The sequence below is a fragment of the Drosophila persimilis genome, unplaced genomic scaffold, assembly GCF_003286085.1.
Source record: "Drosophila persimilis strain 14011-0111.01,24,50 unplaced genomic scaffold, DperRS2 tig00000735-arrow-arrow-pilon, whole genome shotgun sequence".
Lineage (NCBI taxonomy): Eukaryota > Metazoa > Arthropoda > Insecta > Diptera > Drosophilidae > Drosophila > Drosophila persimilis.
This window is the reverse complement of record NW_020825346.1, coordinates 300598-323308: the sequence shown is the minus strand read 5'-3', so window position 1 is coordinate 323308 and position 22711 is coordinate 300598. Positions and strand designations below refer to the sequence as shown.

Genomic DNA, 22711 nt, shown 5'->3' with positions numbered 1-22711 from the left:
AATCCCTTGCTCTCACTCTCCATCCTGCTCTAACTCCTGCTGTGGTTATCCCCCTCTCTCTCTCTCTCTCTATCTCTCTCTCTGTCTCGCGCGCTCTCTCTCTGTCTATCACTCTCGCTCGGTTCTACTCTTCGTTCATTACGGATTGGATTGAATTATATCATCCATCCACTGACTATAAGGCATCGAAAACACACAGATCTGCGACCAACTCCACTCTGTGATCTGTCTCTCTTACAAACTAACCCTACAAGTGGGGTTTCACTTCCAATTCGCATCTATTCCATCTGCAATCTATTCAATTTCCGTTTTGTATTCTAAACACTCCGATGAATCCCTTCACAGAGTTCTGCACTGTGGCAGAAGAGCAGCGGAGCAGCAGAGCATCGGAGCAGCAGCAGCAGCAGCAGCAGCAGCAGACAGGCATCTCATTTGGTGTCGTCGACTTGGCAGAGGGCCTCAAAGTCGCAGCGCTCCACACTGTCCGCATATAGGCGGCGGATCGTGGCCAGCGGGCACAGGTCCTCGTCTTGTGGGCAACCTGGCAGGCGGACTGCACGCTCCTGGTGCAGCACCAGGACACGAGGCGGCTCCTGCTCGCATCTGTCATACAAAAAGAACACAATTAGAGGCTTCAAATAAAAGGGGGTGCAAGGAATGACTCACTCGTAGCGCAGAAAAGCCAAGTTGGTCGCAAAGGCATCGATTTCGCTGGTGCGCCAGAGACGCTCGCTGCCAAAATGCTTGTGTGTGAGTGCCTCCTTGTCCTTGGCCAGGCCGAGATGGGCCAGCAGCTTCAGCAGTGTACCCGAATGGGTGAAGTAGAACGTGGCATTGGCCCGGGGCATGGCCTGGGAGACTGGGCTGTGGGGTACACGCAAAAAAATGTTTATCAAGAATGACTCAAAGGAATGGACTCGCACTCGCACTCGCACTCACTCGATGGCCGAAAACATATCTGCTATCGCCGGACAGGCAATGCGATGGGTCAGCTCATAGCCATAGCCATCGTTCCAATAGTACTCCAGATCCTTGGCAAACTCCAAGGCCCTCAAGGCATCCACATCGAAGAAGCTGCACCAGACCGATTCGCGCTGCCGTCGACGCTGCCAGGATGTCTCGAAGGCGCACACCATATACATAAGCTCCACATCCTCGGGGCCCAAGTCCGGCAGCTGGGTGCTGCCCCGCACATGCTCCACTGCTGACTGCATCTCCGGCTCTTCGGTGAACCGGCGTGCATTAATAAAAGTTTCGGGATTCTTATCGACGTCAGTTCTCCATCTGTCGCAGAGTTTATAGAACTAAAAGAGGTTTGAATAGAGGTAATAGGAATTAGCAATCAAACGACAGTATTGTTTCAGTAAGGATCTCCACAAAGATATTATTTTAAGGGGATATAAAAACCTACATATATCCCACCCCCTCTGGCTGGAATTTTGTTATTTTTAAGAAAAGATATAGATAGACAGCGCTCCGATCTACGGAGACTAAGCGGGAATGGATATGGTACATTTATATTTATATACGATAAATGACAGATTGATAGAGTGAAATGATAGGGCCTCGCTGGGGAACTTGGGGAAGTAAGCTTTTGGGTGAGATGGAGGAGTCTTGTATACCTGGCATGGGACTGTAGATCGCGACCATGTTGTCCACAAATCCCACTGCCAGCTGCGCCTTGTACGAGTGGAAGGATAGACAGGTGGGGTGCCCAGTCTTGGGCCCAATGAATCCCTCGTTGGTCCGCAGCACCTTTTGCAGATCCCCCTTCAGTGAGTAGATGCAGATCTTGGTGGCATTGCCGCATGCCACAGTGCCCTCGATCTGGTGGCTGGAAATGGCTGTGATATCCGCTCCAGCATCCCACTGGTACAGCACCCGGTCCCCAGTGCCGATGGGGAACCGCGCCCCGCCATTCCGCACATCCACCACACTGACCGTTCCGTTCTCACAGCCTGCCACTAGGAGCGGCTCGTTTGGTCGCATGTACGCGTGCAGTATGGGTGCATCGTGGCGGCGTGGCTTGTATACACAGACGGGGGCATAGCGTGTGGCACAGCGCATGTCGATCAGTTGCACACTGCCGTCCTCGCAGCCCGCGAGTATCAATTCACAGCTCTGGTTGGGCAAATAGGGGCTGAGCACGCGGACGGTCGTCTCGTTGCGTCGCAGCTGAATGTCGCTCAGTCGGAGCTCCCGCTCCACGTCCCAGATGCGCAGGAATCGGCAACCGCCGCCGCCCACCACCAGCCGTTGGCTGTACTGCTGCCAGGCCGTGATGATGCTCGAGCTGCCCGAGCTGCTGGGCAATCCGCCGCCGCCTGCCTGATCCGCGCTGCTCTTGATGGTTCCTCCGCTTCCCGCGATGCTGGTGCGCTGTCGTGAGCCAGTTCCTGTGCCCGTGCTGGTTCCTGTTGCTGTGCCCAACTGCTGGCTGGCGCTGTTCACCGGCGCAAGGGCTGTCCAGGCGGTGATCAGACTAGACCTGGCCTGCTGCTGCATCGATCCAGCGGCATCCTCGCCCTGTGACGGTGGCTGCCACACCCTTACGATGCCATCATCGTGGGCCACCAGTGTTAGGGCCTGATCCTGGGCATTCAGGAACTCGATGCTGCTGACCCGCGCGAACGTGGGCACGGCCATCAGTCCGGACAGACCCGACGAGTGCTTGCGGGGCGTGCTGCCGTTCAGGGAAGAGGACGAGCCAGAGGTGGAGCCAGAGCCACTGCCGCCCGCACTGGCCCCCGTTCCGGTGCCCGTGCCCTTGGTGCCGTGTGCTGCCAACGCCTCGGCGGCGTAGGTGCGCACCGAATTCCACACAAAGTCGTAGACCAAGACCTTCTCGCGATAGGCCACGGCTATCTGGGATTCGTACGGCAGCAGCTTCACAATCGATGGCGTGAATTGGGTTTTCCGGCTCCAGCTGCACACATCGTAGCCAAATTGATCGGTGATCTGGCTCTGCTGCGTCCGTCGTGCCTGCCCTTGGCCCCTTGGTTCGCTTTGGTGGCTCTGTGGGCGTCGCGCCTGTCGGCGGATCAGTTCGTTGCGCTGGTAGCGATACCGTCGAGTGCGCAGCTCCTGCGAATTGCGATCCACGGGGTAGCGCTGCTCTCCCTCCGCTTTACCCTCCGCCGAGCTGTAGCGATGCTTGCCCGGCCGCGTAAAGTAGGAAATGGCCCACGGTATGAACTCTGTCTTGACTATGGGCTGCAGCGCCTGTCCATGGCTGCCGTGGCCCTTGCCCGGCTCGTGGTAGTGATTGCTCTCGCTGCCGCTGCTGCGAGCCGAGTGGCTGCCACCGCCAGCCGCCTCTCCTCCAAGTGCGGGTCCCAGGCCGCCGGCCGCTACTCCTCCGGCGCCGCCGCGGACATAGGCTGGTCCGCTGTCAGTCTCATCGTTGATCGAGCTCGTCCGCAGCTTGCGCTGCAATATCATTTGTGGATCCCCCGCTGCACCGGCGGCTCCGCCTCCTGTGGCACTCCCTGACAGCCGCAGCTTCTGGGCCCAATGGCTGGCACCCACTGTGGTGGCGCCGCCACTGGCGCCCGCATTCACGCCGGTGGTGCAGCCCACGGGCGGCGATTGGCCGCTCCCCACGGCGCCCCCGAGATAGGTGACTCGCGTGTTGGGGCTGGGAGGCAGACTGACGCTCAAGCTGTTGCACTTCTCGGAGGCCGTGGCCATCGTGGCCTCCTTGGCGGCCATGATCGGAAAGCGGGCGGTTTCGCGCACGTGATGGACAATCTTTAGGGCGGTGGCAGCCACCTGGGGGAACGGATCCTGGGCAAGTTGGCAGATGCCCAGCCACAGTTTGGTGAAGATCGATTGGAACGGTATGCTGTTGGTGCCTCCGGCCACGCCTGCGCCCGCTGCCACTCCTCCCACGGAGCCCGAGCGTTCGCCGCTGCTTTTGCCGGCTCGACTGGGCCCTCCTCCTCCTGCCGCTGCTCCTGCAGCTGTGAGACCTAGACTGGCCGAACCGCAGCCAGAGCCCGTGCCCATATTGGATATGGAACTGGAGCTAACGCCACGACGCATCGTCATATGCCGCTCCAGGCTGTGGGTGGACGAGGCGAGCGCGTGGGCACCCGTCGGCAGGGCACTGCCGCCATGGAGCATCACGAGGGTGGAGGCGGCATGGCTGCTGCGCATATTCTCCGCCAGATATACGGCCACAAACTGCGACTCGAAGAGCAGCACCATCCACTGGAGGGCGGCGGCCAGTTCCAGGCGCACCAGCGGCGACATATCCTCCCCGACAGTCTCCAGCAGAGTGATGGCTATGATGCGGTCAATGTTGTTCGCCTGCTGCTCGCTGCGGTCCGTCACGGAGCTGATGAAGGTGCCCAAGGCGAAGACGGCGGCCGCACGCACTTCGGGGATCGAGTCGCGGAGCAGCACATAGAGCTTCTCGTGGGCCAGATCACGGGCCCCCGACCAGCGGGCCTTCTCAAAGTTCTGCCATAGCATGCCCAAGCAGATGGCCAGCCACTGGCGCAGGAGCCAGCTGTGATCGTTAAGCTGCTCCAGGCATATGGAGAGCAGGGGTCCCTGCAGGGCGCTCGTCTGTCCGAGCAGGAAGTTGTGCACGATGGAGGCCAGCACGAAGGCGGAGAGGCTGCGGTGCTCCTTGGAGACGGTGCTGTCCTGCAGCACGGACAGAAAGTACTTGTACTCCTTGACCAGATCCACCTGGCAGCTGGGATCCACGGCCAATATCTTGGCCCAAATAAACACCAGCACTGGCCGCAGCTCGCGCGTTGAGCTCTGCAGCAGCTTGAGGACATACGGAAAGATGCCCACGCCCAGGGCCAGATTGACGGCCCAGGGCCCGAGGTCCAGGAAGCGGGCCAGCAGCTCCAACGCCCGCAAGCGATGCACCTGCGACAGCAGCACCTGCAGCACAATCGGCAGCTGTTCGGGCGGTGTGCGCGACTCCGATTCGCTGTCCAGCCACACCTGAAAGGCCGTCAATTGATGCTCGAAGAACGGCAGCTGCCGGTACGGGGCGCTATGGTCCAGTATCTCTGGGAGCTGCTGCAGTGCCAGGTCCACCACCAGATCCCAGGCCTTCCACATCGGATGGCGGTAGCAGGGCGGCAGTGCCGGCAGCGATACGGGCGTGCAATCGTGGCTCCTTAGGATGCGCTCAGCAAGCAGAAAATTCCGAAAGAGGCTGGCCACCAGCAGATCCTGGCGGAACAGACGCTGGAACAGCTCCCGTGGGAGCGTATTCCAGGCTATCGTATCCGTGATGGCCGTAAAAATCCAGTTGAGTTCTCCCATCATGGTCCGTCTGTCGTTGACTTTGCCTGGAAGCACAGGAAGCACACAGGATGTGCGTCAGTCAGGCTCAGAGTGGGGGCTAGCGGGGCTATGTCTTACCTGGTATCTTGTCAATCAATTCGCTTTGGATGTGCGGCACCATCCCCAGCTTCTCCTGCATCGCATACCACTTGAGGGCAATGTTAATGGGCGTGGTCAGGCAACTGGTGAAGAGATCTGCCGGCAGCTGGGCATTCATCGGCAGTATCTCGTTGGCCGCACACGCGGCCAAATGTATGCAGTTCTTGTAGCTGACCAGCTGCGTCGGCAGCTGTACAGAGGAGCCGCCGGATCCAGAGCCCGGTATAGAGCCGGGCTGCAGATGGGCCAGGCCCCGCTGCTGGGCAATGGCCAGGGCCTTCTCCAGCTCGTGCTCATGCTGCTCAGCATACGGCTGGAAGGAGTTGATGATGATCCCCGCATTGGAGCAATCGTACACATAGATCGACGGCGCCGACATCCATGTGATCAGCTCAAAGATGCTCAGGGGTATGTACTGCGTGAAGGTCTTGTTGAACACCCAAATCTCTCCATTGGCCGTCGGCTTGGGCACCCCATGCCCATTGTAGTGGAAGAGGATGCGCTCCCCCTTGGCGTTGCGACGCAGCGAGGTGCAGAGCTTCTTCACATCATCGACGGTGGGATCGTGGCACTTCTTGTAGCGGGCACGGGGCTGCCACCGTTCGTACTGCATCTGTAGATTGCTACCGATCAGCTCCATGGCCTTCGGCGGCGACACAGAGCTGGGATCAATCCAGCATTCGAGGCGGGAGCAGGGTTGTATCTTCACCACATCCGGCGGATCCACACCAATGTTCAGGCAGAGCACCAGCGCCACGCTGGCCGTCTTCATGCGCTCCCGGATGCGCCATGCCTGACGCTCGTACTTCAGTCCCTCGATAAGCTCCAGATGCCGCTTGGCGGAGAACGAGAACGAGATGCCCGAGTCGTCGTGCTCGCTATGCCCGAAATGGAAGCTGCTGGGCACCACATCAAAGTGAAAGAGCTGGACGAGCAGCGACGGGCCACCGGCGTACTGGCTGCGGTCGCCCTCGCGATCGCCACGATCCCGTTCCCATTCGCGTTCCCATTCCCGCTCCCACTCCCGTTCCCATTCGCGCTCATTCGGCGGCCTGTTCGAGGCCGAGGTGATTGTCTTGTGACTGGGATTGGACGGGCCATCCTGGCCAATCATTAGGCTGCCAATGTCGACAGCGCTTCCATTGCTGCTGCTGTTGTTGCTGGTGTTGCTATTGTTGCTATTGTTGCTGTTCGTGCGGTTATTGGCGTACAGCAGCGGTTCACCGCTGCCGCTGCCGCTGCCGCTGCCGCCACCGCCGCTGTTGTTGCTGCTTTCATCGACGCCCACGGCGGTGGCGACGGCATCTGCGTTGGAGGCTGCACTGGGCATGGCGCTGTAACGCGACTCGAGCATGCTTCAATTTCGAATTCACACGCACACAAGATCCGATCCGAATCACACACACTGTGTGTGGTGTGGCGTGGTGTCGAGAGCTGCTGTGGTGCTGTTGTTGTGTGGTGTGGTGTGGGGGTGTGGTGGTGTGCAGGGGGCTGTCGGACTGTGCTGGGGAGGCCTTGGTCTAGGCACGGGACATCCCCGTGACGAGGGCGATTACGTCTCCGATTGCAGTTTCAACGGCAGAATCCGTTTTTCTCAGCGACTATGCTGCACATAACCAAACACTTTTTGCACTCTCGCTCGCCCAAACACGCAAACACACACGCGAACACATATAATGGTACACTCACACACGCACGCATGCAGTGGACTGCCCGCTGCCTTCTGACGACGACGGACCTCCAAGATTCGTTTCGTCGCCTCACGTTTTTACGTTTTACAATTCACCCGAAACCCGATGTGTGGTTCCATCAAAATCTTTTGGTTCCACTACCGCGTGTTGACCACCAACTGCTTCACTCAATTGCTTTTCCAGTCACAAATGCGCACACGAAAATACTCAAATCAAACCAAATCCACTCTGCTATCAAAAAATTTAACGAAATACGCATTAACGGGTACATTAGGGTAACTAACACAGCCACAGACACAAACAGAAAAATACACGCATACAGCCGCACTTCATGTGACACTTTTCTCCTTTGCGTTTCTTTTCTTACACTGCAGCGTTGCCCACTCTGCCAACGTTGCCAGACTGACTCAAGAAAAATATCGCTTAGAGCGCGCGCTCGATTTATGTTTGAATGTAATTTTCAAAAAGGTACTGCACTCACCCTAAGCACAGGATCCCGATACACAGGTCGGGGATAACGCACCGCGTGTATGCGATGACGGCCAAACAGACCCGTTGCAAAACTCTGGGCGCTCTTCAGCGTCCTCTGGGTGTCCGTGTACTTCATGTAATACCAGGCTGGGTCGTACATGTCCGGCAAGAGCGAGGGAAAGCGCAACTGCATGCGTTCGGCCAGCTCTATCAGCTCATCCTCGCCCTCAGCCACCAGCAGCTTCTCATCCTCGGCGGCGTTCAGATGCCCCCAGCTCCATTCACGGAGTTGCTTCATTTCGGCTGGGCAGAGATTAGGATGTGGCTGGCTGAGCAGGCGCTGCTGCAACTCCACGAGACGCTGCTGGGCGCGCATTATGACCTTTTTGCTGGGATTCCGGCTGCCATGGCGAATGACCGACCAGATTCGAGTAGGGTGGCAGCCTTGCTTGCGAAACCGAACCGGTGGAGAGAAGAGAACAGATGAAATACGTAAAATCAGCTGTTGGAGCGGCTCGGCTCAATAATACCCACCCGCGTACTGCGGCGGCGTCTCATCGTAATTAGCTATAACCCTATAGGGTGTCTTGGTGGACAAGCGCCGCTCAATGTCGGCCCGTTGCAGGCTGCTGCAGGCAGCCGCCGCCTGAGTATCGGCATCGGCCAATACTGCGCGCTCCATTGGCAGTACTAGTACCAGTGCCGATAGCAGAAGTGGCAGGAACAGAATTGGGAATGGTTGTAGCATTCTTCCGGATAGCGGGAAAACTTGTCAGAAGTAAAACCAAAAATTTGGTAAAACAAAAACGAAACAAATCAAAACATTCAAAACGAGACTTGCACGCGCACGCTAAGAAACACACGAATCGAGAGACACAGGGCAGACCAGCAGATGAAAGAGGGATTAAAAGGGAGGCTGCGTAAAGTAAACACGCAAAAGGGAATTGGCAAGTGCGTGAGAGTGGCAGCACTGCACAGAGTGAACACCGCGCGGTCTGGTATAGTTCACTTGCGACAAGGCTGCCAGGTAATCAGAAAAGTACCGATATACTGTTTTGCCAAAATAAATATTTACTAAAATATATAAACATATAAACATTCACAGCTCTCATTTAAAACTTAAGAACAGTTACTTTTCGAGAAAATAAAAAAATAATAATGAATGGCATCTATCGGTGTGCTTCCCAACACTTCTGCAGCACTGTGTAAAAGTGCGACCGTTTACTGAAAAAGCACTATAAAACGTTTATGTTTGAATCGAAATTTTTTGTTGAGCGCTTTTTACATATTCATTTTTAGTATCTTTCCCGCTTATTGCACTGCACGCCAACAAGTGGCGAGCTTTTATCAGAAAATGTCCTCTGCCTGGATGGCTTAACGCCTGGCTGCCGCAACATTGCTTTTCGCTTTGTGTGCCAACAGGAATGCTTAGTCGCGCAGTCCAATGAGCACTAAACGCGCATTTTACCGATAATCTGAGAAGAGTAGGCCACCGAGAGGAAATCAATTGTCCTCGCACCGAGCGCCACGTTTATACGCCGTTTCATCGTCTCCTTTCCTTTTCTACGTTTCCACTTTGGTTTCGGTTCGGCTTTTGTTTCGTTCATGTCCCGCCACAGTTTCCGTTGGCTCCCTTACCGCGTTTCTAGTTGCCATATGGAGCCGGTATCGGCCAATGTCAACCAGAGCAGCAGAAGCAGCAACAGCAGCAAGGAACAGGAGCCACGTCACGCCACGCACGTGTCGACTAAAAGTTTTGCGCCAAAACTGGAGCCTGAAGGTAACCGTAGCCGTAAACGTAATAAAGTCGTTGTCCTGGTGCGTGCTTCGTGGCTTGATTTGTTGGACTGCAGCACGCAATGGTGCTTAGACGATGTTAATCTTCTTTATTGGCCTCAAAGAGTACAGGGAGCACGGGCTCCGAAGCACGCCACCTGTTGGGCGCCATAACGGCAAAGCTTTAGGCGCGAATTTTGAATGGGAAAATCCATCGAAAAGGGGGAGGACTTGAGCCATCAAATGATGTTGATTTGAGGGTGTGGTTCAGTGGGGTATTAGTCGGGTGGGGTGCTTGAGAGAGTGGCCAGAAAAGGATCACTTGGAGTTGGTAGTTGGTGTTTGGGGGGCAGAAAAGAAGCGCTGTTCGAGTGGGTGGGCAATCAATCAGCGAAATGAAATCAACGGCAACGTAATTTCAACGATTACCCCTGCGGCATCGAGTGGCTCCCGAACGAACAAGTGTCACAAGCAATAACAAAGGAAGAGGGGCTGGGGAAAGCGTAATCTCTGGCCGACCACCGACCACCGACTACCGACAGCCAACCTGAACGGAAGGGGGCCCCAACTTATCGGCCAACACATGAAGAGAGGTAATTAATTTTTTGGTATTTGTGGTACCGAGAACATATTGACTATGACATGATGATCACGCACTGATACTGATAATGACCATACCAATGCCACAGACACAGGTCTGGGAGCTGAATCTGGAGCTGGAACTGTGGCTACAGCGTCATGCTGGCTGCCATTAACGCGCTTTGTGTATGGAACGCGCCAAGTGAGCACGACGCGGTCCCAAAACCTGCGGTTTGGCGCAAGCAGCGCACCTGTCCAGCCGCCAGTCAGTCAGCCAGCAGCGAAGAGACTCGCTCTGCCTCCTATCTCTATGGGAGTGTGTGCGGAAGGGTGTGTAGGTGTTGCGGTGTCGTCGCCTGCACTTTCTTTGACAGCAGCAGAGCCGCAACGCAATAGCAGCAGCAGCAGCAGCAGAAGTTCAATTGCTTGGCAGAATTCCAGACAAAGGGGCTAGACTGATTGATACCCTTTCTACGAATGGGATAGGGAGTCTCAGCAGAGATAATAAAGAAAGCTCTTACTCACCCTTAAATCGATATACATATGTATGCACATATGTACATATGTAGCTGTCTCCACCATTAATTACTTAATATCAATTATTAAAATGTCCATCAAATTCCATGAGCATTTACCAGCACTGTATATAAACCGTAATTTAAGGAATCATTTTGTTCACCTTCAACAAACTTTTTTTTCTTTATTCTCTGAACCGTTAGAACTTAGTCTCCCGATTGTATAATTTATAATGATTAAATCTTAAAGACATGGGGAGAAAAAGACGAAGAAGAAATGGACACAGAGCCTCGTTCTGGATATTAATTTAAAATTCTCTTCGAATAATAGTTATCTTGAATTTCGGATAAGCGTAACCATTTGGTCATTATCCAAAAGAGGGGCCAGTGCCAGCTCCTGCCTGTCGCCCCACTCGAGCCCCAGCCCGTGCTATGGAGTAAACCAACTTAACAGCAATTTAATCTACACCTTTTTGGGTGTCAGTGTTCAGTTCCATTCACCCAGTGTAGTGTCGTTGTTGTTGCTGACGACGCGCTGCCGTTGACGCTGGCGCTGGCGCCAGTGCTTAAAAGCTAAGGACACGCGCTCAGAACGTTCAGTTCGCCTCGAGTTTTTGCCCCGCGCGGTTTGGCGCGAACAAGAGACAGACACGCACCGCACACGGACACGCACATTGGCCACAGAGCCGCCGCACGGAGCCAGAGAACCACAGAGCCACAGAGAGCGTTGAATATTAGTTCCAAAACAAAAACGCAACGGAACCAAGTCGAAAAGAACGGAACGGAACGGAACGGAGTAGAGAGCAGAGAGCAACAGAGAAGAGGCCATAAAGAAACATCGACGGAACGGACGTCCGTCCCCGGCAACGGTAACGGTAACACGCAGCAGCAGCAGCATAACGTAACAACAATATCAAGCAACGGTAAACGTAGCCGTAAAGCCACAACGAAGACAAAAGTAATGAAAAAACACAACAAATCTAAAACAAAACAGAACAAAAAACATGAACAAAACACTGCGAATAGCTAAAAAAAAAACATTAACAATTTAAAGTTAGTTTAGAACAAAGGCAATCGAATTTGTTGTTATACAATGTCGCATTTCATTTAGTTTTTTTAGTTGGGTTTCGAGTTTCGTGCTGTTCTTGTCCACCGCACACTCTCCTCTATTTTAGCTTTCTGTCGTTTCGTTTTCATTGACGCAGCAGTGGCGATCGGTGGCAGCGGCAGCGGCTGCGGCTGCGGCAGCATTTCGCATTTCACGTGGCGCCCAAAATATTCATGACCATCACGAGATTCGATTCGAGATTCGAGAATCGGATTGTGGGGGCTTCCTCCTCTGGGCCAGAAGCCCACCTGCGGCGCCAGCTGCTCTGCTGCTGCGCTGCCTCCGGCTCAGGCCTCAAGTCACAGCCTCAGTCTCAGGCTGGGCTAACTAGTTTCGAGTTTTGCAAATTTCGCCGCTCATTAATCTTCGATTAAATTTATACAAAATCCAGCAAACTGTTTGGCTGTGTAGCCCCTAGGCCCCCTCTCTCTCATGTTCTGTCGCGCCGCCGGCTGCGTTTGCGCGGCAACGGTCGAAACACGTTGGCCCTGATCGTCACACTCACAAAAGCAGCAACAACAGCAAGGCAGCAGCACAGGGGAGAGGCAACCAACGCCAGCGCAACGCAGTTGTTTGGGCAAAGGAGGAGGCTGGCGCACGCAGTGCAGTGTAGGAGACAGAAGGAGCGCAAAGGTTTATTCAGATAGGAGTGCAGAGAAAGCAGTGGCCTTAAGGTGGAGCACAGGAAATGTATTTGAGTAACAGTGAAGCGCAGGCTGCTTAGTTGAGTAAGAGTATCGCGCTGGGCATGCAGCGCAGTAGAGCAAGCACAGGAACTTGAGTGACAAAGCAGTTGAATAACGGTGGAGCCTGCAGTTAAGCAATTGTGCAGCCAAGGCAGTGCAGTTGAGTAAGTGTGGAATCCAAGCAGTGTCGTGAAGTCAGAGAGAATCGCATCTGAAAGCAGTAGAAGAGTTCTACCTCTCTTGTTCACCCCTTGATGCAGTTTTTACTAATGCTATTGCGCAATACACAGGCTGTCTGTCATACAGTGGAAACTCGACACGTGACTGATGATCGACTGTCCGTCCGATTGGATTAGTGGTTGCCGATCTGGTTGGGGCCGGTCTGGTCTGGTCTGGACTTTGCCGGCAGTAGCGGCGGCTATCGGCTTACGTTTTACAATGGTACAGTAGAGCCACCCTAGCCATAACGTAACTGAATCAAAATGGAATGCCAAAAAGAGATTCTGGGCAGCTATGGGGGAAGTAGACGGTGCATGTATTGTAGTAAGTAAGATTGTCTGTCCAGGAATATCCAAGCAGTGCATCAATGTAGGGCTGATCTGTACTGTACCGCACTAGCGAACAGACATGTGTCCATCACGGAATTAATACCCATCATATCTCGTCATTTTCCATCTCTCTCTTTATCTCACAACCTTTCTCCTCTCCCTCACTTAGTGCCGTCGACGCTGATGTCGCAGTCACAGCCAGCGTCGGTGCTGTTGTGAACGTGCGTGGAGCAACCAAGTCCATATCAGCGGCCGACACCTTTCCATCAACATCATCGGAGATTACCATCCGTGAGGCGTGAGAAACCCAAGGCGCCCGCAAGCCATAAATCAAGAGGGCTCGTTCGGTCTGGTCCCGTCCCGTCGGTGAATCAGCACCCAGCAGATAAGGAGCTGGGAGCGACGCCATCGCCGGGCAGTAGTTGGCAGTGTCGCCGCCGAGCGATATGTTGGCCACGCCGAGCGGCGGCGCAGCGCCCGCTAATGTTCCCGCAACCGCAACCGCACCCGCTCCAGTACCCGTATCGGTGCCAGCATCCGTATCTACCGTATCTGTGCCCCCAGCATCTGGCGCATCCCTGGCCAGTCCGGAGAAGCCCCTGAACAATGGCTACCTGCAGGCGAATGCTATGGACGAGCTAAATGCCACAGTGGTTTCGCCGCTGCTCGGCCAGCAGCAGCTGCAGCCACAGTTGCAGTTGCAAAATCAGCAGCAACAGCAGCAGCAGCAGCAGCTGAACAAGCTGCCAACTGTAGTTTTCCTCAGTCCGGATGGAAGCGGCGGCGTGGGCATTGGCAGCGCCCTGCATCGGAATCCCATCTCTGGGGCAAGCATCCCCCCAGCAACCGCCTCGGGCCGCAGCAGCGACTGGCTGCTGAAGGAGTTACAGCAGCGGCGCCGCCTCTTGATCCTGGCCATCGCCTTCACCGTTCTGGGAGCGGCCATCGGTGCGCTGGCCATCTATTTTGCCGGCGTCCATCAGCGCTGCCAGCTTTATCCCCGCTCCCTGGACGCCGGCGAGTCTGTGGCAGGTGAGTGTCTGAGCGTGCGTGAAGCTCATTTCCATTTCCATTTCCCGTTCCCATTCCCGTTCTATTCCCGTCGCCGATCCCGTTCCATGTAGTGCTAACTGGGAACTGGGTCAGCAGCCAATCAACAGACATCCTGTATCCTGTCTTCCAACTTCCATCTCTCATCTGTCCCCCGCCTCCGTCAAGGTCCATTTACTGTTGTGGTAAGTGAATTTGGCGCCAGTCCCTGCCTCCCCCTCCACCATCACTCCATCCTATTGCTCATCCATCCATAAATCGAGTAGAAATTTCAATTTCCTTGAGCGCGGGAGGAGCGATGGACAAGCAACAGGCTGAAAGAAAGGAATACCAGCATCAAGGTCGAGGCTTTTGATACCCTTTCAAGTGCATCGTTTTGATGAGAGAGGGCAGAGAGAGTAAGCGTCTGTATAAGTTTGCAAACCTCTAAGCCATAATAATATTATCCTCCGAAAGGGTATGTGTATAACAAGATTTGTGTTATCTCCGTCCTGGCAGCCGGCCCTCTCTTGTCACTAAATGCTGCTGCTGCCCGCTCTCTTCTCACTCTCTCTATCTCCCTCCATCGTTGTCTTCCCATCCTATTCGCTCTGTTTGGAATTCAATTACAGAATATGTCAAACAACAAACGGGAAAAGGAGCAAGCAGCGCACCAGCAAGAGAAACGGGCACGGGGCGGAACTGCTTGCCTTGGTGCCATTTTGTAGTCCGCACTTTCGCATCTCTCGATAACAGTGGGATCGAGCAGCGACCTCTGGGAAGTTCTGTTTTTCCACTGCTTTCGCACGATTTTCCACCCCCATGGACCACTGTGCGGGCGCTGGTCTTCTCAGGCTCTTCCTTCTGTAGTCCTGTGGCCTGTTGTGGTCTGTGCGTGGAGTGAGAGGCCTGGCAGGCAGCAGTCAAGCAGCGTGTTCCCTTCTGCATTCATTCAAATAAGGCATTCACAAAATACGTGTAACAGAAAGTACGGATTCAAAGCAACTGAAATATTCAGGAGGCTCTGCTCTGCTCTGCTTTGCTCTGTCAGCGGTATGGCCCGGTATGTGGGCAGGGATATGTGTTTGCGGCGTTCCTACAACACTCATTTTCATTTTGCAAAATGAGATAAAAAGCGAACACACACACACACACACGCATAGAGAGAGAAAAGCAATCAATCGGCCTGGCCCTTGGCCCTGGCCAGAGGATGTCTATGAATTTTGGAACGGTCGTTTCAATCGATCGCGTCCCGTTGCTGCTTCTGCTTCTTCTTTGTGTCTCTCCTTCGTTTTTACCGTTAGCTTAATTGAATGTGCACACACACACACACACACACATTCACTCGAACGGCATTTTTCATGTGTGCGCGTGTCATCGTTATAAAAACGTGTTTTTTAATGTTTTGCGCCAAAAAATCATTCATCGATAGCGCGCTACCGTTACCGGACTCCACAGGTCGTGGAGGGTGATAGGAGCGGGAGAGAGGGAGGATGGGGGTGCACCATCAAAGCCTATTTCTAACAGTACTCCGCATATGATGCGTCTCCGTCGTTTACCGTTATAGCACACGTAAAAATATCTCTCATCTCTCTTTCTCTCTCTATAAATATCGAACATCATTATCATCAGCATCGACATAGCACCATCCCCCATCTTCTGGCAGACCCCTGGCCTTGATTATGACTATGGTACTCCCTCCATCCCCTCCCCTTCCCTCCCCACTCCTGTCTGCTCCATTGATTCAAGCCGTAATTTCTTGGGAAATTTTAAAGTGGACTCCGAATTTAATGGGTGGAAGGAAAGAGGAAACGTTTTGGAAAAAACAAATTGGTTCAATGTTTATAGAATATGAAAACGGAGGGAGAGAAAGGACACTCGCTCGATTGATTACATAAATATTATATTTAGATGGAAATATTCCAATCTTATAAGATCTTATAATAGATTCCAGACCGGAAATCTATCAGAATAGACTTGATTTGTATTGAATCGATTATGATCTTAATTGTAGGAAATTGTTCAAAAATTAGTTTCGAATACCGAACGATTTCGTTGGGGGAACTTTCCATATATGTACATACATATGTACATATATCCAGTATCCAGTGATATGCTTTGAATTTCTTCCATGGAAGGATGGAGGGAAAGCAATGCCAAAGCTTGAACAGCTATAATTTATGGTAATAATTTCTTTTTATATATTTATAATTTATGTATTTCCAAAGTAGTCGAAAAGAAGAGGGTTCTATGAGTACTAGAGGGCTCATTACTCCTTATTATTTGGCCTCTGCTTGAAGCGTCTCAGGTTCCACTTCGGCTCCAGTGGTCTTCTGCGTTGGGACATTCACCTCGAATGCTGGTTTTTGGTCTCGGGTCTCGGTTTCAAACGTGCCACATGCCACTTAAATCTATTAACGCCATGGTAAATGTTATTAGCTCTCCATTCGGTCGGGGGAATCGCTTTAATTAATAATTAATGCTGCCATCCAAAGCCAGCCACCACCGCCCTACTCGCCTCTACTCTGTTCGCCTAGATGTCACTTTTTATTGACAGCCTCGACAAGGACATCAGCATGCAACATGTGTCCAGGCTAAGGAATCGATGTCAGTGGTGACTGGGGCTGGGGTTCGGTGGATTGTGGTTGATAGAGCAACATTTCGTTATTTTAATTTAATAAAGGACACGACTTGGCGGAGGAGGAGCAGCGGGAAGGAGTAGCTGGTACTGTGGCAAAGATTGTACTCTTTTTCTTTCGTTTTCTTCATAATGAAAAATTTAAATTCAATTTACTTGAGTGGTTTTCAAATCAATTTCACCCACCCCCCACTACCCATTCCGCATACGATTCCGATTCGGACTCGGTTTTTGCTATATCTTTTGGAACGCTATAAAATAAGAAATCTTTTCGCTCTCTAATTGCAGGCAACGCCAGATGGGGCCTGGGCAATGCCCACGAGGGGCAGGACAACATTTGCATGACTCAGGAATGCGTGAGAACAGGTATGCTACTCGGTATAAGTGGACATGCTTCGAGTAACCTCTTTAATGGACACCTGGAGTATTGTCCGAGGTCGCTGGGGAAAGTAGTAGAAGAATGGCAGTCGAAGTGCAAGCGAAACACGGGCCACGGAGGGTCATGGGCTGATTGGAAAGACAGTGAAAAGGGTGCCAGGGATTTGCACAATCATGAAATGTTTGCAATTTATTTTCCCATCAATTATTTATTTGCCATTAAGATAGCTTAGGCCTTTCCCCAATCATGGATTATAGCCGAACCCTTTGTCGACGACGAGCTGGACATCTGGCGAGCGACAGACGGCCGAAAGAGTTCAATTTATATTCAAACAACTCCGACTCCTTCGATTTTCAGAATCGAATTTCAGTGGAGAGTGTAGGCTACTGCCATATGCATCGCCTATATAAATTCCAAAACAATTACCAAAGGGTGCAGCGAGCAGAGCACAACAGAACGTAACAGAACGATACCGGTGTCCAATTAGCGTTGCGGTTTCTGGGTCGTTTCGTCATCGTTGTTAGCCTACTTTTTGGGGCAGACAGAGGACAGTGGACAGTGCAGGGGATGGGGGGAGACTGTGGGAAATCCACCAGATGGGAACACCATGTTCTAAGAACTACAAATATCGTATTCGAAACGTTTTCCCGAGAATTCCCAAAAAATAGTTCGAAAAAGAAAATCTTTTCAATGAAAAGGAAAAGGCTTTGCTCTTCTATCGCAATTTCAGTTCTTAATGCCATTTCTCCGAAATGTATTCCTCGAGAGCCGGCGCCAGAAATGTTGCACAAGCGAAAAGGGCAAAGGAGTATGCCCGAGAATGCAAAAACAAAATATCTGCATGCTATCCGATGCTCATTTCGAGATTCCAAATACAAAATACATGTCGTGTGCCTGCGTAGACTCTCCCCAATAGGGGTTAGTTTATATTGTTGTTGGTATTGTTGGACTGCTCCCAAAACTTCAGACAAGCGTGCCCACCGCTGCTCCATAGATAGCGCATCCGCAACACTTCGAAACCTAAATTTGGATTCCCGCCTTTAGTATTCCTAGAAAGTTATTAGAAACCATCGAGAATGAAACTATTCTAAATGAAATTTATGGCTAGATATCCAAGGATTATTCCCACATGCCGTTCATCCGACTTTTAAGTGCAAGAACCCCTCTGCTTGTGGATTGGCCAGCGCCAAACCATTCAAGGTCTGGTCCTGGTCCTGGTCCTGGTCTTGGTCCAATCCCCCCTTAACCCCCTCTGCAACCAAAAGCAAATCCTAGTCTCAGTTTCAATTGAAACTATTGTCAGACCGAGAAACTTTTCCGTCTACGCGGGAAAGTTTCGACCACAGACGCCGCAATGCAATTTGGGCCATGGGTATAGAAAGGAAAAGGAGTAGGAGTCGGGGTTCGTTTCGGTTCGGTGTGTGAGGGTTATCGCTTATCGTAAAACTTTTTGGCGAATGATTTGTTGGCCAAGTTTTCTGCAAACACCGTTTGCTATCAGCACAGGCGACAGGTGAATGATATCAAGGTGAATTATGGTCAGAATGTGGGGCTGGGGGTGGGGGAACGTGAACACCATAATTAAATGCCGAACCAGCTGAACTGTTTCCCAAGATAGAGGTGGTGTCTGACTCGTTGATTTGCCATCTATAGCGGCTTCCCTGCTCTCGGCCATGGACATGACGGCCGATCCCTGCGAGGACTTTTTCCAGTATGCATGCGGCACCTGGAACAAGGTACATCCCATACCCGAAGATCGCAGCTCCATCAGCACATTTGAGGTAAGTATTGGACCGTGCTTTAGAGACAAAAACTGGGTTCGGGAATGTATCTTTTACCCACCAACAGGTACTCTCCGACCAGCAGCAGGTGATCCTTCGGGGTGTGCTCGAGGAGCCAATCGACGAGCGCGATAACCAGGCCACCATCAAGGCTAAGACCTTCTTCAAGAGCTGCATGGACATACGTAAGTGTACCCCATAGATAATTGCCACCCGATATATACAAATAGTATTGCTTCCACACAGCTCAGATAAGAAAGATCGGCTCGGGGCGCCTCAAGCAGGTGCTGAAGGCCCTCGGTGGATGGCCGGTGATCGAGCCCAACTGGCAGCCACCGGACGATCTCTCGGTGGAGAAACTGATGGGCCATCTGCGGCTGAACTACAGCGAACCGGTGCTGATCGAGCTGTATGTGGGGGCGGATGACAAGAACAGTTCGGTGAACATCCTGCAGATGGATCAGCTGCAGTATGCCCTGCCCTCGCGGGACTACTACCTGAAGGAGAGCAGTGCCAATGACCGGAAGGCATATCATCGGTACATGACGCAGGTCTCGGTGCTACTGGGCGCAAATCCGACAACGGCCGCTGCCGAACTGGAAAAGGTGGTGCTGTTCGAGACGCAGCTGGTGAACGTCTCGCTGGCCGAGGCGGACCGGCATGACACGAGCGCCGTCTACCGAAAGATGACGCTGCCAGAGCTGCAGCAACTGGTGCCGGAGGTCAAGTGGGAGGAGTACTTGCAGACAGCTTTGGGGCCGGGCATAAAACTGCAGGCGGACGAGCCTCTGGTCACCTACGGACTGCGGTATCTCACCGATATGGGCAAGATACTGCGGCGCACCGACCGCCGTGTCATCCACAATTATATGCTGTGGCGCCTGGTCATGTCGCTGATGACCCACATGATCGACGAGTATCAGCGGGAGCGGGTGGAGTTCCGCAAGATACTCATGGGCATTCAGTCGGAGCGGACGCGCTGGTCCCAGTGCGTCGAGTGGACCAACAAGAAGCTGGGCGTAGCAGTCGGCGCCCTCTTTATACGCGACAACTTTAACCAGGAGAGCAAGGAGGTGGCCCTCGAGATGATACACACCATCCGAGCGGCATTCAACGAACTGCTGGCCGAGAACGACTGGATGGACGACGAGACGCGGGCGGTGGCCAAGGAAAAGGCCGACTCTATGAACGAGAGGATTGGCTATCCCGAGGTCCTCACCAATGCCACCGAACTGGAGCAGGAGTATGTAAATGTGAGTGTTGACGGGGGTCCAGAAGGGAGCCATATTATAGATCCTTTCCTCCTCCTTCTCCTCCACCAGCTGACTGTTGTGCCGGACAATTTCATTGACAACGTGCTGAGCATCTTGCAGTGGGAGTCGGAGAAGGTGCTGCATCTTCTGCGCCAGCCGGTAGACAAGGAGAAGTGGACCACAGAACCGGCAGTAGTGAATGCCTTCTACAATCCCAACAAAAACGATATAGGTGGGTGCCACTCTCTGATCTGCCCTCTGATCCGTGACTATAGACATTTCCTCTCTTCAGTATTTCCTGCGGGCATTTTGCAGCCTTTGTTCTACAGCCAGCACTTTCCCAAGTCACTCAACTATGGTGGCATTGGTGTGGTGATTGGGCACGAGATCACCCACGGATTCGACGACAAAGGGCGGCAGTTCGACAAGGAGGGTAACATGATGCAATGGTGGAACAATGCCACCATCGAGGCATTCCGCGAACGCACCCAGTGCGTCATCGATCAGTACTCGCGGTACAAGATCAACGAGGTGGACATGTTCATGGACGGGCGAATGACGCAGGGCGAGAACATTGCAGATAACGGTGGCCTCAAGCAGGCCTTCAGGGTAGGTCTCCTCTCGCTCTCTCTCTCTCTGTTTAGAATTTTTTCTGATCTGATGTGATCCTCCATTCCTTCGCTTTGCAGGCCTACAAGAAGTGGGAGACACTGCATGGCCGGGAGCTGCAGCTGCCCGGCCTCAATATGACCCACGATCAGCTATTCTTTCTCAACTATGCCCAGATCTGGTGCGGTTCGATGCGGCCGGAGGATGCACTGACCAAGATCCGATCCTCGGTCCATTCGCCGGGCTTTGTACGTGTCCTGGGGCCGCTCTCGAATTCGCGCGACTTTGCACGCGCCTACAACTGCCCCTTGGGGTGCAACATGAATCCCGAGGAGAAGTGCAGCGTGTGGTAGATACAGATATGCAGAAGAGAAAGATTATGTGTTTTTTTTTATATATTTATATCGCATACTTTATATAGTACGAGTAGATACCATATACAAATAATACTTTACTGTAGACAACGGAACACCACGGAGGAGGGACATCATCTGATTCGTATCTCTATTCGGTTCTTTTATTTTATCTCGATCTGTGCTCTTGTTGTATTTGTATTTGTATTTTATGTTTTTGTTATAGAAGTTATTATGTAATGTAATGTACGAGTAGTAACGATGATCCCTGTATACCCTGCGCATATGCATTATAGATGGCAATGTTGTGTCTGGGGTGCTACATATGAGAATCATGCCACACAGAGCCCACAAGCCGCACTCCCACACATATCAAACCCCACACCCACACCCCCACCCACCCGAAGAGCGTCCGACGAAAACGGATTATATTATATTCGTGAATAAAGAAAACAAAACAAAAAACAGTACCGAAATCGCCAAATATACCCCAAGGGATTGTATTAATTCTCGAAAGATCCCTTTGATAACGATCCGATCCCAATTGAAGTTGCATATCTTTATAACACTTCTACAAATGAGATCCTCTAATTATAGCGATTTATCTTATACAAATAACTTATCAATACCATTACTTGCCTGAGTATACTCACCGGTAAAGTCCAAAGAAGGGACACTAAATATCGAAATTACTCCCGTAGATGGTGTTAAATGGAGCAGAAAACATCGGAGCACAACCTACAAAATATGAATGCCCTGCACTCTATAGGAGGATATCTCAACATTTGGGGTGCTCAACAGGATTTGGGAAATAAGAAGAGCTTCATTAAAAGCTTCCACATAATCCTTCTAGTTGGTACAAAATATCAATAACTGGCTCAAGTGCCACAAGGTATTGTAATAATAATCATCTTTATATGTTAACACTTGAACAAATGAATTCCTCTGCGTTGAGGGCCATATCTTCTGCAATTTCTTCGGAGATTTATCTGCGTGGTGCAGAGAATGCATAAACAAAATACACAGCTGCCCGACTCTAGGCTCGCTGATAAGGGTTGTTTCTTATTGAGCGCTGATCAGTAATATTCGCTTGGAAAGCCCATCGAATGGTAGGTCTTTTGTTCGTCTTGGTCTTGGTTATCCCAAGGGTCGCTATGACCAGCTTTCGAACAAACCGACGACCGAGTTGATTTGAAATGGTTCGTGGGGAAAACTTTTGTGGCATTAAAACCCCCATACCGTCGGTTACTGTCTTGTTTCGGAGTCAAATTCATATATTAAATCCATGATTCTAATCCTGTGTAGATATTAAACACGGCTTTTGTAGTTTCTGACACCAATCGATACGAGCCTCGTTTTGAACGATTCCAAAAAAAAGCGAGTCGATCATGGAAATTATTATTGATGGACGTCATACGAATGTACAACGATGCCTCAATCTCACGGTACGACGATTTGCTCAATTATTTCTCTCACAGCATCACAGCATGATCATTGGCTATTGATAGGGATAAGTGGCCAAAAAGTTAAATATCAGTCCTCTTAAAACTGAAGGCATTCAAAAATGTCCGAAAAGCCTATATTTTCACTTTGAAAGTCTTTGGTCAGAAGTGACTTAAAATTAAGTCAGAAATTTGAAACACCGTTTCAATAGCGAAGGAAATCAGAACGTTTAACATATACAATTGGTAAATAGGTATATGCTGCTGGTGCAATTTTTAATGAAATTCATAGAATCCACTTAGGGCGCAAGAAGCGTTTCGATTGAAATTACTACGCCATGAATTATTTAAAAGCAATCAAATAGATAAAATCCATCCTTTTACATCGTGCCAATGTGTTACCAGAGAGCAATACGTGTAGTAGAGCGAAAACTTGGCTCT

The 22711-nt window shown here is 51.7% G+C and overlaps 3 protein-coding genes across 3 annotated transcripts; 1 reads left to right on the top strand and 2 right to left on the bottom strand.

Annotated features, from left to right (window-relative positions):
• Positions 1–171: 171 nt before the first annotated feature.
• On the bottom strand, positions 172–8388 carry LOC6599274 (multiple inositol polyphosphate phosphatase 1). The gene is made up of 5 exons (XM_026992434.1): positions 8109–8388; positions 7585–8018; positions 940–1304; positions 667–864; positions 172–603 (listed from the first exon to the last, which is right to left on the bottom strand). The coding sequence occupies exons 1-5, from the start codon at positions 8320–8322 to the stop codon at positions 429–431; spliced, it is 1386 nt and encodes a 461-aa protein (XP_026848235.1). The 5' UTR covers positions 8323–8388; the 3' UTR covers positions 172–428.
• LOC113566507 (regulatory-associated protein of mTOR) lies at positions 1237–7366 on the bottom strand. Its single transcript, XM_026992432.1, has 3 exons — positions 5392–7366; positions 1623–5318; positions 1237–1304 (listed from the first exon to the last, which is right to left on the bottom strand). Exons 1-3 carry the CDS (start codon positions 6764–6766, stop codon positions 1297–1299), a joined length of 5079 nt encoding a protein of 1692 aa, XP_026848233.1. The 5' UTR covers positions 6767–7366; the 3' UTR covers positions 1237–1296.
• A 2685-nt stretch (positions 8389–11073) lies between the features above and the next one.
• LOC6599273 (neprilysin-1) lies at positions 11074–21288 on the top strand. The gene is made up of 9 exons (XM_026992512.1): positions 11074–11402; positions 12956–13818; positions 16742–16819; positions 18486–18613; positions 18681–18798; positions 18860–19866; positions 19936–20098; positions 20159–20475; positions 20556–21288. The coding sequence occupies exons 2-9, from the start codon at positions 13233–13235 to the stop codon at positions 20826–20828; spliced, it is 2670 nt and encodes an 889-aa protein (XP_026848313.1). The 5' UTR covers positions 11074–11402; positions 12956–13232; the 3' UTR covers positions 20829–21288.
• Positions 21289–22711: the final 1423 nt, after the last annotated feature.